This window comes from Salvia hispanica, chromosome 4, assembly GCF_029641045.1.
Source record: "Salvia hispanica isolate PSC_SH4W2 chromosome 4, Shi_PSC_v1, whole genome shotgun sequence".
NCBI lineage: Eukaryota > Viridiplantae > Streptophyta > Magnoliopsida > Lamiales > Lamiaceae > Salvia > Salvia hispanica.
This window is the reverse complement of record NC_142695.1, coordinates 947,435-963,491: the sequence shown is the minus strand read 5'-3', so window position 1 is coordinate 963,491 and position 16,057 is coordinate 947,435. Positions and strand designations below refer to the sequence as shown.

Below are 16,057 nucleotides of genomic sequence, written 5' to 3'. Positions count from 1 at the left end.
TAGGGAATATTTATTGTTATTTTCCTCCTTCATTTACAGTTAATAATTACAAAAAAATCACCAATTACATCATAGTTTATCTTTATAAAATATCTATTCCACAATCTTCAATAGGGAATCGAAGTAGTTGGGGCATTGGTAGTGCATAAAAATCATAGGATCATAAATTGTGTACGTGAAAAAGAAATTAAATTCTATTAACCAATTTATATTCTTATTTATTGCTCTTTTCCTGTTTCCATAAAAAAAATGCAATGTTTTTATTACACAATTTTTTTGCTTTTGGCCGATTGGGGATCAAACTTCTCTTTATAAAATATATTTTTCAGTATTTTTCTTAAAATACGTATCCTCCATTTCACACCACATTCTTCAGTAAGAAATTAAAGTTGTTGGGGCAATGGTAGTGTATAGTAAAATTCAAAATCATAACTTGTGTATGTGAAAGAGAAATAAAATTAAATTAGCAAAATTTATGATCTTATTTATTGCTATTTTCATCTTTCCATAAAAATTTAATTACCTTTTTTTTTACTTTTGGGTGTTCAATGCATCTGGGCAATATTTATGTATCATCATAGTTTTTTTATATAATATATTTTCCACAATCTTTAACAAGGAACCAAAGTAGTTGGGGCATTGGTAGTGCATAAAAATCATAATGTGAGAGAAATAAAATTCCATTAACCAATTTATAATCTTATTTATTGCTCTTTTCCTCTTTCCATTAAAAAATTGCAATGTTTTTATTATAGGATATAAATCTTTATACTTCCGACTTCATTTTACACTTTATAATTACAAAAAAAATAAATAATAATTACCATTTTTTTTTTACTTTTGGGGATTTAAACTTCATAACAATTAACACCAAGGCAATATTTATTTAACATCATAGTTTATCTTTATAAAGTATTTCTCTTAAAATACGTTTCCTCCATTTCACACCGCATTTTTCAATAAGGAATCAAAGTAGTTGGGGCGATGGTAGTGTATAAAAATCATAGAATCATAATTAATTGTGCATGTGAAAGATAGAAATAAAATTCCATTAACAAATTATATAATCTTATTTATAATCGCTATTTTCCGCTTTCCATAACGATTATCATTTTTTTTACTTTTGGAGGTTCAAAACACCTAAGCAATATTTACCTAACATCATAGTTTATCTTTACACAGTATATTTTCCAATATTATAAATTATTATCTACCTAAAGTGAAGGATAAAATACAAATTGTAAATTATTATCTATTGTAAACAATAAAAAATTTCAACCATTATCTTCGTACCTATCAACACATAATTATAATTTTATTAGGATGGATGCGATGTACATCCACAATGCACTATTATTTTTTTAATTTTTTTATCTCTAAGTAACACTCATTTAATAATGTTATATCATTAACTAATATACATAACCTAGCATTAGGTAGGCTACTTTAAACATAATTAAAATTATATTTATTAGGATCGATGCAATGTACTACTAGATTTCAATTTTATTGAATTATGGTAATTATAATTTTTTAACATGGAAACAAGATTTTGGAGTATATATTTTATATATGGAGTAAAAATTTGGTCATAATTACATTGAGTTATGGTAAATATTATTTAATATATTTTTAAATAATCATAAATTATAGGAATCACGTACTTAACAAATTAATATCGCCACATAAATTAACAAATATATATAGTTGTAGAAGTAGGAAAATCGAAGCGTTACATACATCAATTGCTCCAAAATATGAAAATCAAGAATCGAGATCGATTCAATGATCTTCCACGAGAAATCACGGTGGACATCCTGTCAAGACTCCCCGCTCGAAGCATCATGAGGTCCAAGTGTGTTTGCAAGGCATGGCGCGATCTGGTGCAGTCCCCTGAATTTGGCCCGTTGCATGCTCGTCATGCGGCCTTGTCCTCGGGCCGCCTCCCCACCGTTGAGGACCTCACATTCTCATACAGTACCTTCTCCCTCTTGGGGTTTATTGATGATAATGAAGTGATACAAAACACACCCAATAGTTTGGTTCTCTCCCATAAATGGCCAAACCCTAACTCGTTTATACATAGTTCAGCTAATGGCTTGCTCTTCATGATCAACTTGATCTCCGCGTCTGAACTATTCATATGCAATCCAATCACTCGTGAGTATGTCACTTTTATTCTTGAGTGTGATTTGCGGGAATATGCTTTTGGATTTGGTGTAAGCAAAAGTGGTCAACACAAGCTTGTTATGATTTCTCAATCTCAAAATACGTGTCAAGTATACACTCTAGGCACGGGGCAGTGGAAAAGCATCGCGATTGGGAGCCAGTTTGAGTATGACGTGGAATACGAGGTTGCTTTTGTTAATGGGAATCTTCACTGGCTTGTACTTGATAGTCGCAAAGCTAGGATTTCTTGTCTCGATCTTGAAACAGAGCTATTTACCTCTTTTTCTTGTCCTGAACAAAAAGGCGATTTTCAGTATTACTCCATATCTGATTTGGGGGGTCTCTTGTGCTTCAGTGATGATACATATGAAGAAGGGATTAAAATATGGTGCATGAAAGAGTATGGAGATGACAAATCTTGGACTCTTGATTATGTTATCAAGAGAGATATGCGAATGCTCGAAATTGGTCAACGTGTTCGTCATGCATTCAGATATCATGAAAATATGCCAGTAGACAAAGTTCACAGTGTTCTTGTGGAATTCTACGCATTCAAAATGGGGCGCACTGCACTAGATTTCCATGTTGATTATGATATTCTTCGTCATATATTAAAATATAATATGCGTGAGCACGTTAACGAGGATGAAATTGGTGATATTATTGATGAAATTCTACTACTCGGAAATGAGCATGATAAGCTTTATCCCATTAAAGCATTGCAAGATGGCGGGATCTTACTCTCATTGGATAAATCTGCTCGACTATTCTACTACCCGAATGACGCGACTAAACCTATGCGACAGATCGCAAACGCGGAGATCTATTATGATGATTCCAACTTAGTTATTTATAGTCCTAGTTTTGTTTCCCTCAAATCCTTGGTGATGGATAATATGAACGTTTACTAGTTTTAGAGTTTAATTATATTATTTCTTTTTAGTTATATTGGTATATTTTAGAGTTTAATTATATTATTTCTTTTTAGTTATATTGGTATATGAATGTATTTACTCTTTTTGATTGCTTTGTTTTGTCCTTTTTAATAATCTATTTTGGCCTTGTTGTTACTGTTTTATTATACTTAAGATTAAGACCAAGGAGGAAGAGATATTTGGGGAAGAAGTAGCCGCTCCATATAGTATCTCATTTCTTCTAAACCTAGAATAAAATTGCAGGAGTATTTATATTGTTGGGTTATTTTCATTGTCATATAATTGTTATAGAGGATAGAATAAATAGAGATTTTACAATACATTTTATTGTATAATTTTTTAAATTTTGTACGTAAAATCGTTTATTGTCTTTAATTAAGGTTAAAGTGAAATAAGACATTTATTGGCGGACAAACGGAAAAAAAAAATAAGATATTTAATCGCAGACGAAGGGAGTATTGATTTTCACTGTGCGTGTGTATGCATAAACAACCGATTCTCAAATAGTAAGGAAGTATATGTAAGTGCAACTATATGAGCGACAATGATTAATATAGGTGGTTCCTTTGCCAAAATCGCTCCACCAGTTCCGGCTTTCGAGCATTTGCTCAAAGCATGGGCTGATCAGAGGCATGTTTGAATACGCCTTTCCGGCTAATTTTATTCTACAAGCATCACTACCCTCTCCTCTTCTTGGTCGAAAGGACTCTGCTACAGCCCTAAGCTAGCTGAGGCATCAGTTGTTGCAGTTTTCGCGCGATTTATATGCTTGCTACTGGCCAAATGTAATCATATTTCATCGTGCCACAGGTCTTATTTCCACGACACTTGTTGAAATCTCTTCGTTATGGACCTGAAGCTGCTATGGCTTTTCTCAGACCAACTGAAGGAGGCACCGCGTTTCAAGATGTCTGCAACAAAAGGGGAACCGAAACTGGAACTCTCCACTGCAGTCTCATCATATTCTGCAATCAATTAATGGAAAAGCTAAGCAATAGATAGGCTAATTACGTAAAGTTGGGCAGGTTTCTTGAATCGCAAAGTGAGTGATGATCAACATGAAATAGTAATATAACGAGATGCATACTAAACGAATATTTAGAATATAAACATAATCATTTGATAGAAGCATTTTCTATGAAAAAATCCTACAGTTTCATGTTAAATACTCCGCTTAATGACGCAGTCTCAAGAAAGACTCATCCACACGTCCTATGATGTAAATGTAACTTGTCTATCACCACACCACCGAATATTTTTCGATTTTAGGGGTATTACTATGTGCGCAAATCTCATCTCTCGTACACTTTTTTCACACTCCAACCTTCTTCGGGATTTAGGCACTAGTGTCATTATAAATGTTATCAAGCTTTTATTCATACTATATTAGTCATCTGAACTTAGGTCATATTTGTTTCTTCCTTTTTAATAAGTGATTTATTTCTTTTTCTTCTTAGAATTGCTCCTCAGATAATATCGCTAAACGTGAGATTGAAAATTATCCTAGATCATTAAGCAATAGAATAGATGATTACCAGAAGAGGCAGGAAACCGATAATGCTTTTTCAGGAACTTTGAAGCTTCCTTATCCTTCTTGTGGCACAATACTCGAAGCAAAGTATGAGTATCCCCAACATATCTTTGACCCTTTTTATAACTATTCACACCGGCTGACATGTTTTGACTGGATGATATTAGCATCTTGATCAAGGATTGAGTCTGCCACGAGAGAATGATCAGGGAAAATGAGAACTACGCATTTGTAGTGATTGGAAGCTAGGAACAAATCTACCTGAAGGGAAAACAGGCTAAGAACTTGACGATAAAATTTTGCTTCCTCTTCAACCAATGAACGAGGGAGGCCTTCTCCATCAGCAATAAACAACTCCTGCAAAATTATGAATTAGTATATTATTCAAGAAAAAATTATTCAACGTATTACAACCTTGTAACACCATCAAACTTGTTGAGGTAAATAATACCAATAGGACCAGAGTCTAGTTGGACACAAACTATACATTCTTTTTCCATCTCACTAGTTTGGTGGAAAAAACAAATTTGGCATGGTATGATTTCCAGGAATATTTGTATGAATTGATCCATGACTGAGCTATTTCTAAGCTACCAGTTACTGAAGACAACAAATTTAATAGTAGTATTAAGTTTTAGATATTAGAATAAATCATGACAATACAAAAATCCTCAGATGGCAGTGGTATGGGATCACCTTTAGCATATTAAAGTCTTCTTCAATCAATACAGTATCAGAATCAGAAAATGCACGTGAAGGGCCTCCATCAAGTAAAACCCACATAAAACCTTCCTGTTGCATATTGAAACATAAAATCAGGAAGAAAAAACAATGTGTAAAAAAGGCAAAATTTACAGATATCACAGGCAAGATCATACCAATGATGCCTTCCAAATGTTTGACACTACAAGGTCCCTGATTGTATCGTCAATCACACTGCATACATCATTCAGGACCTATAAAGATGCAAGGGAATGCTTCAGAAAATTTATAAGTAAAGAAATAGTTAATGTAGTTCTATTCAATTTCCTGAATCCGTCTTCATTAAAAGTTCCATTTATAATTTATTGAGCAAAGGTATATGGAAGCACGCTAAAGAAAAACGTGATACATCATTATCAACTATGAACACTTTTAAGTACTTTCGACATTATGATGTTCAGCAAAATATTACAGTAAGTACTAAGCCTTTGGAAGGAAAAAAATATATATTAGACACACTGAAGAAAGTTGTTTGATTCACCAAAGCAGGCTCAGATATCAGACCATATGTTTTGATGTTCATTTATTGATTAGGAAAATAGTAGCATTAGATTGGGAAAGGGGAAGAGATTACATACAAGACTACAAAGTAGGTGCTCGTAGCTAAAAACATTAGGGAGGGACAAATCTCACTTTATCAAATTGAGGCAGTACAGCTTCTATGCGGTTTCCTTCGACGCCCCCATAATATAGATAAGACAAGAATGAATCTCTCATATCCCAGAATACAACTTTGGCACCTGGAAATTCAAAAAACATTGACACAGCTCAATTCTAAAGCACATAGAGAGAAAACACAATTATGCCTTTCGTTCCATACCATATGGCCATACCACACATTTCATAGACCTCTATAGTTAGTTCCATAAACCAAAACTCTTGGAAAACACTTAAGGCATGATGATTTTACGAGGTAAAGTATTTAACCAAAGGTTGGCACAGTCCCAAATAGTTTACACTGCACCATCAGTTTGGTCAAAGAAAACAATACTTTTATATGCACCGTAAACATAAATGCTTCGGGTAACCAGATTAAAGAATCATTTGCTTATTTAGAACAGAGACGATATTGAATTCAAAGAACAGATTAAAGAATAATTTGCTTATCTCATGTAAACCGCTCCAAAACTACAGATGCCTCAGGAGTATTTCATTGTAATTAATGCATCAATTACTTTTATCAATTAGCAGAGGTTACAGACCACGAATTAGGATCTTCCATGATTACCTAAAAATTCGCTAGTCTTCTGAATACCCTGAGCTGCAGAATCCCTGATGCAATCCAAAGTGGCAACAAAAAGCTCAGAAACTGATTCACCATTTAAATCTGTTGGCTCCAAAGTTCCAGGAGTTCTCTCTGTTGCTGAATGAGATGAACAGTGTGTTAATGTAAGCTTCCTTTGATTTATTACAGGGATACTTTATCACATAATGGAAGTTTGTGTTGATCTAGGGTGATTTCTTCCATATTACAAAGTCATTTAAGAAAACCATGTCATTACGGAAAACTATAAATGAATATATATGCCATGAAACTGATATTTATAAATCATATGCAATACTATTCCGATTCGTTCAAGTGGCATAATGGCTTCTTCCTACAATAAGCTTTACTTGAGCATAAATTTAGTCTCACGTGACATTTCCAAAGAATGCCCCCAGCATAAGTCTATTTACTCGGTGAGTTAACATAATCTTCTGAAAAGCAAGCTTGATCCTGAACCTAAAGACTTCACAAGTGGAACTCATTTACACTCACTAGCTTTGGTTGATGCAGATATTAACAATAAGTAGGTAATTTCCCAACTCCAATGGCCTGTTTAGATGACCTTTGGATGAAATGAGGAGTGGAAATTGTACACTTGTTTTCTGAAGCATTAAGAACATGATAATATCTGAAAGAATAAGATTACATAAATTAGATTGGATAATTTGGAGTTATAAAGAACCTACAATATCTGTCTTTTCTGTTTGATGCGACAGATTCCCACGACTTCCTAATGCCTTCTTCAAGTATCGCAACTTGTTTTTGAATATACTGCAAAAATAAGCATCAGCCTCTGTGTAAGTATTGCAACAAGATTCAGATAAAGGAATGGTTCAGAGATGGTGAGCTTAGAATGTCAATCAGCTCCTAGAACTATGGTTACTGGCCCTCTTATGCATACTTATCTATATCAAGTACTTAGGTAACTTGCATACTGACATACAGACAGTTGCCCTAAAAAAGATCATATACTGGATCATAAACAAATGTTCTTTTATTGTTAACAATTATTCATGATAACCCCCAGCATCATTATTGTTCTGGTCCAACTTATGATGCACTTGACATGTTTCTTTGGATATACATGAACATCAAGATCTTTATTGTTTCTTCTCAATTGATGTCTTCTAAACAGCACTTAAATTAACATACTAAAGACTTATAGGTGAGTTCCTTTTTATTAGATAGAATGTAAATGAAAGATGCCAGTTTCATTTCAGCACTCTAAAGCACAACCCTTGAAACAATGGTTGAACTTACAGAAACCATCAATTTTGTGTTAGTATTTCCTAAACCAGTCAAATAACACCTGAATCAATTAATAAAAAAGTGAAAATGGTGGGTTGAATTTATAGCAAATGAATCAGAGCCAACTTCAACTCACTCGATAAGTATTTAATCTGATACATAGCTTGGAAGAAGTCAGCTCATCCAACTCTTTATATATTTCATGATCAATAATTGAACTCTCAGCCACCTTTCTCTTGATAATAGGAAATGTTGCTTCCTTGTAGCGAGTCAGTGGAGGAGTAGAAGGGTACAACTTTTGCTTCTCAACTGTACGGCAAAAGTTACACTGTTATATTCTCATGTTAATTGGCTGCAGAAGAAAAAATGAACCATACATTCAGAAGATCATGAAGAGACTAAATCATCAGTGGAATTAATGGACAAAGAAATCCCTAGAGAATAGATAAGCGATCAAGCCCTGATAAGCTCAACATAATACTTTCACTAGCCCATCCATAGGCCAATTTCTCAAATCCCACCAGACTAGTCTCAGTCTGTATGTTCTTTTTATATTATTGTAACAAAAAACAAAAGTTTTATTGAGATTTGATGGGTGAAGTATTACATAGGCAATATTATTAAAAACAAGACCATGTAGGTTTTTCACATCAAAGACGGGTAAGAACCAACTTAAAATAGTAATAAACAGAGCACGGCAGTTTTCATACTTGCAGCAATACCTATATACAGTAAAAATCCGCACTTTCAGAAGTTCCATACCTAATTGGCTAATTACATTCGACAAATAAGTATCCAGGCTGTGGAAAATTATCGATAATAGAGCTTGTAAATGAGTTATGTCCATTGGGAGGCTCCACTGAAAAAATTGATCTACTGTCTGCAAAATAAATGATATGTTATCTTTGAATTATCAAAGTAGAACAAAATTTCCTTTAGCACAAATAATGTGTATCAGACTATCAGTCACTATATAGAAACTGTGCATACCTCCTCTATGATTCTAAACACTTCAACTGCTGAAGCTGCATGCTTTTGCTGAGCTGATAGAGGTTCCCAGTCCTGCCAACATGGGAAAAGAAATCGGTTGACATGCTATATAGAGATCCAGAATAACACATTGTATTTTCCCTGTAAATTTGTGTCAGCAATAAGAGCTTCACAAACAAGGGCCGGCATACTTCATTTCTCATCATAATATTGTGTCAACCGAATATGAGAAAGACCTCAAGATCAAAAGCACGCCCAGTCCATTCCAGAATTCTTTCATATTGTGCAACTACCCAATCCAGAATGAAAGGCTTTGAAATTTCAGCAATCTGCAGCGAGAAGTAAAAAAGGAATGAGCATAAACGAAGTGTGAGACAATCATGAATCATACAAATGAATCAACTTCATACATATTACAACCCATCATTTTTGGGTTGGGCTTGCAGCATGATGTCAATAAATATAAATATGTAAATAATACAACAGCCATTTTTGCCATAGCCAAGTTCCATCAGGAAAGGGCAAAACTTTTTTTAGCAGGATAATTTGTTTCATAAAATTGGGAAATCGACATACTACAAGACACAAGAATAATCAGGTGATGACTTATGGAGGTGTATTTCAGGGCAAAAGAATAGTGATCCTTTATTACAATGTCAAAATCTGAAATTACATTGTTTTAGTTAGCACGAATTGTGTGTGTGTTGGGAAAGGAGGGAGGGGGGCTGCAGTCCATCACCATCTGGCTGCAGAACTCAATATGACTTCTACAATCTACGTATATTAGTGGTTTCTATTCATATACCACTAAATGGAGTTAAAGAAGACTTCAGATACCACCAGTAACCCCAACCATACAGTCCTCCGAAAACAGCAACCAATTAGCATACGTGAAAAGCATTATTCTCATTGAAGTCTGTCATGAACAGATATTCCAGTGATGTGGGTCTCAGCAGTAGGAAGCATAGATTGCCACCTTAAAAAACATAAAAGAAATACAGTAGCTTTTAAGTAAAAGGTCGAAATTTCCCTAGATTTCCCAGATATGTTGACTATGCTAACATGAAGATATATTGCATCTTGAGAAGCATACCAACATACAAGATGCAAAAAAACTAATATGTTCTGTATAAGAATGCATTCTAATTTGGATTCTCTATAAACACAGGCCACACAAAGACAGAGGTGGACCGGAGGTGAAAGGAAGTGACTGTTCTCCTGCTATTAGACTTTTTTGTAAAAAAAATATCATCAGAAGATCAGAAGAAGTTCAACAATCAATAAATCAATTTTTTTTCTCAAAATCAAACTATATTAGTGTGAATTGTTTGAAGGGTTGCAAAAGAAACCAACCTGATAACGCTCAAATCCTCTGCTATGGTGTGAATTGTTTTCTTCACAAGCTGAAGAATAGAGTTCAATAAGGTAACACTCAAGACCATAAGCTGCGGGAAGCACTTTCCTGACATCCTCAGTGATGCTTGTAATATCCTTCATAAAGGGTTTCTAGAGGAAAAGGAAAGAAGTGAAATACATCAATAATTACCGACATGGAATTTCAAGTTGAGAAAAAACATTTAGTTTCACCACAAGCAGACCAGTCTTTCACCATAAAGTTGGTGTAACATCTTGGCTGAGATCATGGCACATCCAGGATACCAACGACGCAAGATGGGGCTGAATATGGATAGATCCTTCTCTGCAATTTGTTTGAGTTCACTTGCAAGAATAGCCAGAGGATGCATCTTACCATTCATAGAGCCAGTAGCAAAATCAATAGCCTGAAATTTAGGCATAAACTTTGTCATGATGATAATCAAAGAAGTTAATGCTTCCATCATTACTGTAGAGACAAGCCTTACCCTCCTGCAGGCAGCATATTGAGTTTTCTCAATGTATACTCTTATCTTTTGAGTAACAACATCATTAGGAAGGAAATATCCTGTAAACTACAGGGACAACAGGATTAGTTTGGATGATACTAGCTCTCACCAGCAACAAGAGAAAATAAATTACTGAAAAACTAAACTCCTGGCTAAGACATGATGTACAATCTGAAACGTCTTGCTAAGCTAGATCCAGATGAGAATGAAGAAGTATCAGCTGTAGCCTAATACAAAATTTTGACTTCTGTAGTTTACATAGAACAGAAATTAAAGAAGATGCTGATATGTGGAAATTCACACTTGTCCAATATGGAAATCACTTCTCTCACACCATATAGGATCAAATTTATAGCGATTTTTCAGCAGTGTTGGTACCTGGGGATTTCTCTGTGGAATAAAATCTTGAGTCCCAGTGGATAACCCCATTGTCAACACCCTCTCAAAGAACGAAGATTTCTGAAAATTTAAGATCCCTTCAGAATAATATTACAACGAGCACCACTTCAAAATTGCTCGAAGTCTCGAGCATCACTAAACTACAAGCGATATAGGATGCTCTGACAAGTTATGAAGCAAATAACCTGACTGAAATATAGATGATAATCCTGCAATTTACTGTTGCACCACAAACTAATTGAGAAAAATATGGACTGCAGCAAATCAAATCTAGTTTCGCACTCAATGCCAACGGTTGGGCACGTTAAGCTTCTCATGTAGGACACTTCTTTGTCATCCTTGAGGTCAGCAGATAAAACATGCTTCACTTCGCGAATAGCATGGTCCAATAGTATTGCCTCTTCAGTTGTGACAAACTTCAAGTGAAACAAATTTTCATTAGGAAATTGAGCAGAGGTAAAAGTTTGATGAGATGTGTCAAAGTCACCCAAAACAATCTATGCACAAGTTCCATTATAATCTAACATCAAATTTCTGTGGCAGATTTCGACATTTTGAGAAAACGTCTAGCACCAACTAGTTAAGATAAAATGATGCATCTGAAAGTTTATACCTGTTGAAAAAGCACCCAAGCAAATAATGTGTGATGCAGTCTCTCTGTAATGCCCAACATTGACCAAGTTAATTTGACCAGCTTCAAGATCTCTTCTGCTTCCTGGTACAGATTCAAACATAATCATATATTTTGTAACAGAACAACACATAAAATGCAGAGTCCAAACCTCTATAATCTGACTTTCTTCCAAAACATCAAATAGACCGAAAAGCAGTTTCTCATAGAGTCTAATGTTCAAATGATAACCACTGGTCCAGTAGTATGTTTCACCCTCTATTCCAAAGCGCCCAGGTATGGATGAGAATGCCAAAGCAACTTGTCGAAGAGTTAAAAGAACATCCCTCCGTTGTGAAGAGGACATCTTCATATCCCATTCCTGGCCATAAGAAAGAAGAAAGAAAAACTATCAAAGAGGGCAACCACCAGTGCTGTTGTCAAACAAAGCTAAATTCAAGATATACCTTTGAATTTTTTATTTTTGCAAGTGACTCCTCGATCATCTCTTTTTCAGCCTTCATATGATCAGAACGAACTAGTTCTTCAAAAATATTAACCTGTAGAAGCTAGAATCACAAACTGAAAACAACAAGCCTAGGCACCAGAAAAAATATTACAAACTGTTGAATGCTTATGGTAAATGAAGTTTAGGAATAAAAGAAGGAAGATCAAATGTTCTTGTGTGCTGCAGATGCTAATCCAGCGATGTTTAACTTATAACTTAGAAAGGCCTTAAATCACTGTAATTGTCAGGTTTGCAAAAAAGGAAAAAATGCAATTTTAACTTTTTCTATTTAGTGCTGGACTACCATTTGCATGTCTCTTGGTATCACATGCTCCATGACAAGAAAATAAGTTATTTGTACAAACAAAATAGCATAATGAAACAAAAGAGAATTCTGCAAACAAAAAAAAAAAGCAAAACCCAGTGGGAAAAAAATACTTGTCTGCTCTTCCAATGGAGGTATGATTTCTCGCTTGGAAAATCAGATCTTAATAAACCAGTCAAGAGAACCAAGGACAACTGTGGAACATCGATTTGAGTGCATACTTTCCCCATCACAAACTGTGTCAATCTCCGCCTAATAAAAGCATCTGCAGCTTCAGATATCTGTGTAAAACACGGACAGGGTCAGTTTAAGAGTGGAAACATGCCCCCTTGTTAAGAAAATTTCAAATATTAAGGAACTAAATGAGTAGAGACAAGGATAGTATTCAGCTCAATCACAATTAGAAGAATAAAGTGCTGAGCTTCAGTAAACTGGGCTTTAATACCCCATTGGAGCAATTTCCATGTCACTATGTCAGACAACTATTTGATCTTCTTTTTTCGTTATATCGGTAGACCGGGGTTTGAAACCCTGCAAGAACAAGAATGTAATATCGCAGGAACAGAGTAAAATACCTGCATTTGTAAGCGAATTGTGTCAAGGACCTTCAAATGACTTTCAATAGGTGCCGATTCCATATGCCGTTTCTCTTTCCTATTTTTTAACCCAGAAAGGAACTTAGAACTTTTTTCTCTCTTTCTACCCTCAGTTGTCTGAATTTCTAACCTAAACAAACAGAAAGCAAAAAAGCAAATGAGACACAAAAGCCAATAGTGTAATGAATAGAAGGGGGGAGGGGTGGAACAAAAAAAGTACCAAAAAGTTATCTAAGTAGCACAGAGAAGAAAAGATTACCCGGAAAAAAGCATACATGCAAGAAACACTTCATAAGCAGTTTCCCGCAAGTCATCATCCCGTAAACCTTCACAAATCCTAAAACTGTGCATCAGTTTACTCAAAACTGGAATTTCTTGTTTGCAAAACAGCCAATAAACCAAGAACACTGTGAATAATCTATGAGAACCTTCAAACTTTCTAAATCTGGTTGAGTTCAATGATCATAGAGAAGCCCCTCCATGACCAACCTAAGTCTTTCTTATGTCTCCTAGCCCTCTATAAAATAATGCAGGGAGGGAAAATGAATTGGCTACAAGTTACAACATCGTTTTAAGTCTCTTACAGAAGGAGCAAAATCACTACAAACCTTAAAAGGGATGCTTATATCCACCACTTAAATTTAAAGCCAAGCAAAAAAAAGTATCAAAAGGATCATCAGTAATCAAATAAAAGACCGTATTCTATTAATAAAATCAACAAAACAAATAAGTTGAGAAGGAGAAAATGGATCTGATTGAAGCTTCTTAACTTCATTTTAATGATTTGTCTTGAGCTGACTATGTTTAGTTGGTAGGGAATAATTATACAATGAGAAATATCTGTACCTGTTCTTAGATTTGGTAATCCTACTGAATGGGTAAGTTTATTATCCAATGATTTTGCACATGGGATAGTATTTTCTTGATAATTATTCCCAGCCTCCTGACTGGAGATATATGATCTTTCTGCAGCTGGATAGGTAGGCCCAGGAAAATTGTTCCTTTCAACAAAGTCACTTTCGTTTGCTTTCCGGTTCAGGGGGATTGACGGTGCAACACGACGAGGTGGAGATCCAGCTGATTCTGTTCCCGAGAGGAGGTAAAAAACATCTCCTGATTGCAAATGCATCTACAAAATTAATATAATCAGTATTCAAGGCAATAAGAATAGTCTCAAAAGTATAACTGAATCTATCTGGAGAAAATGAAAGGCACGTTTAAACAGTAGCAGGCAGTGTACCTCATATCCTCCATGACCTCAATTCATTTATATATAAACGTACATACACATGCACCTCAATCTTGTACTATATTTTCCTACAATTAATCTAGTATCGTAACCGTGAAGGAGTAAAATGTGTTTTAAAACTTTTGAGAATTGCATTTTTAGCTTACCAGAAAATTGAGTGCTATATTTGTTTTTCCCAATTAAAATTGTATATTAAGTACAGTAACCCTGCATCCTCCAAAGGGAAAGTTAAAGCAAGATACAAAAAATTTAGAAGCATCTCATAGGACTGGGGAAAATGTAGAACACGATGCTAGCAAGATTACATAGCCAACAATTGGCGCTGACTTTGATGGACGAACAAATTCCAGGTATAAGACCATACCAAATAATTTCTTCTGCAACTGTAAAATGGGTATGTAAAATGCTCTTGTTAATTCTAAGCGCCCAAGAAGAAAATTAATTAAAGGTACTAGGTAAGAACTAGTAGCCAACGATGTATTGAAAAGGGGAATATTTATCTGCTCCATGGAACAAACAGAGAACTGCAGTCTGCAGTACTAATCAAGCTAAAAGATAAACTGGACTTATAATCAGAGAAAGTTCAATGGTAGTTTGACAAAAAAAAAAATCTAATGCCACGCATACAAAGAAGCAGGACTCATACATAACATCTGAATTACAAAACAAATACTACAAGAGAAGGATCAAGGATGACAATAATAAATGAAGTCCAGAGCTTGGGACTTCAAGTTCCATAGATCAACCAAAAAAAACAATAATTAGACAACAAAAGGAGAAAGTGGGAACAACCTCCCACCGGATTTCTTACCGCTATTGGATGTGAAGACTCCTCATGATACCTCCTTGTTGCTTGAGAAACATCAAGCACGCCACCTAACCACCAAGTACCAACAACAACCATTCATTCTACCAAATTTTAAAAAACACCAAAACAATAAATAGATAATAGTAGAAATTTAAACAATCGAGCAAAATATACTTCTCCACAGCCAAAATGAGACTCCGATCATTTAAAATCTCAAAAATCAAAACCATAATTCCCCGACGCACCTCTTCGCGCCAAAATACGAATTAAAAAACAATAAAGCAATTGCAATTTTAGGTCTCGACACAGCTCCTCGCTACAGCTCAACAATTATTATTCATCAAACGGAAATAACAACAAGTAGCAGTTCAGCGCATGCCTCACAGCTGAAAATTACACGCCTACAAACATCCACAGCACGAACACACGCACACAAACACGCAATACACTGTATACAGATGCATATACCGGACTGGATGCATTCGAGAACGTAATCAGCGCTGAGATGATCGAATTCGATGTCCGCCGCCGCGGTGATTTCCTTGATGAGGCCAGACGAGAGGAGGAACTCCAGCAGCTTGCGGCGATCGTCGCGATAGCGCCGCAGCAGATCGTTCGAGAACTCCATCGCGAATTCCGATTATCACATAGCACAGAAACCTGCTGCGGTTTGAACAATGAAAAAGGCACAAAGTCACACTGTGTCAATTATTTGTTTATTGAAAAAAATGACATTTTCGTTTTTTGTTTTTGTTTTTATTTTTTTCTATCTATCGA

At 35.1% G+C, this 16,057-nt stretch overlaps 2 protein-coding genes across 7 annotated transcripts; one reads left to right on the top strand and one right to left on the bottom strand.

The window, feature by feature from the left end:
* Positions 1–1,757: 1,757 nt before the first annotated feature.
* On the top strand, positions 1,758–3,080 carry LOC125193249 (F-box protein At5g49610-like). Its single transcript, XM_048091015.2, has one exon. The coding sequence runs from the start codon at positions 1,758–1,760 to the stop codon at positions 3,078–3,080; it is 1,323 nt and encodes a 440-aa protein (XP_047946972.2).
* Positions 3,081–3,521: 441 nt separating this feature from the next.
* Positions 3,522–15,998, bottom strand: LOC125191785 (DNA topoisomerase 4 subunit B (DUF810)). Of its 6 annotated transcripts, none has more exons than XM_048089199.2 (26): positions 15,749–15,998; positions 15,284–15,348; positions 14,070–14,352; positions 13,483–13,597; positions 13,203–13,353; positions 12,741–12,908; positions 12,262–12,354; positions 11,967–12,176; positions 11,798–11,899; positions 11,370–11,600; positions 11,164–11,244; positions 10,765–10,851; positions 10,501–10,683; positions 10,256–10,408; positions 9,139–9,231; positions 8,903–8,974; positions 8,675–8,792; positions 8,049–8,221; positions 7,351–7,435; positions 6,626–6,760; positions 6,031–6,137; positions 5,514–5,591; positions 5,332–5,427; positions 4,897–4,992; positions 4,640–4,823; positions 3,522–4,069 (listed from the first exon to the last, which is right to left on the bottom strand). In XM_048089199.2, the coding sequence occupies exons 1-26, from the start codon at positions 15,906–15,908 to the stop codon at positions 3,918–3,920; spliced, it is 3,471 nt and encodes a 1,156-aa protein (XP_047945156.2). In that variant the 5' UTR covers positions 15,909–15,998; the 3' UTR covers positions 3,522–3,917. The 6 variants fall into 6 exon arrangements, with proteins under 6 accessions (XP_047945156.2, XP_047945157.2, XP_088912584.1 ...); XM_048089200.2 differs by having other exon boundaries at positions 13,483–13,549; positions 15,749–15,997; XM_089056458.1 differs by having other exon boundaries at positions 10,501–10,851.
* Positions 15,999–16,057: the final 59 nt, after the last annotated feature.

Coding starts and splice junctions, on each gene's coding strand:
- LOC125193249 (XM_048091015.2), top strand. CDS start 1,758: ATGAAAATCAAGAATCGAGATCGATTCAATGATCTTCCACGAGAAATC.
- LOC125191785 (XM_089056458.1), bottom strand. CDS start 15,908: ATGGAGTTCTCGAACGATCTGCTGCGGCGCTATCGCGACGATCGCCGC. Junction 8,793..8,902: donor TGTTTAGAATCATAGAGGAG/GTATGCACAGTT, acceptor TTTATTTTGCAG/ACAGTAGATCAATTTTTTCA. Junction 7,436..8,048: donor TCAGATTAAATACTTATCGA/GTGAGTTGAAGT, acceptor TTATTTTTGCAG/TATATTCAAAAACAAGTTGC.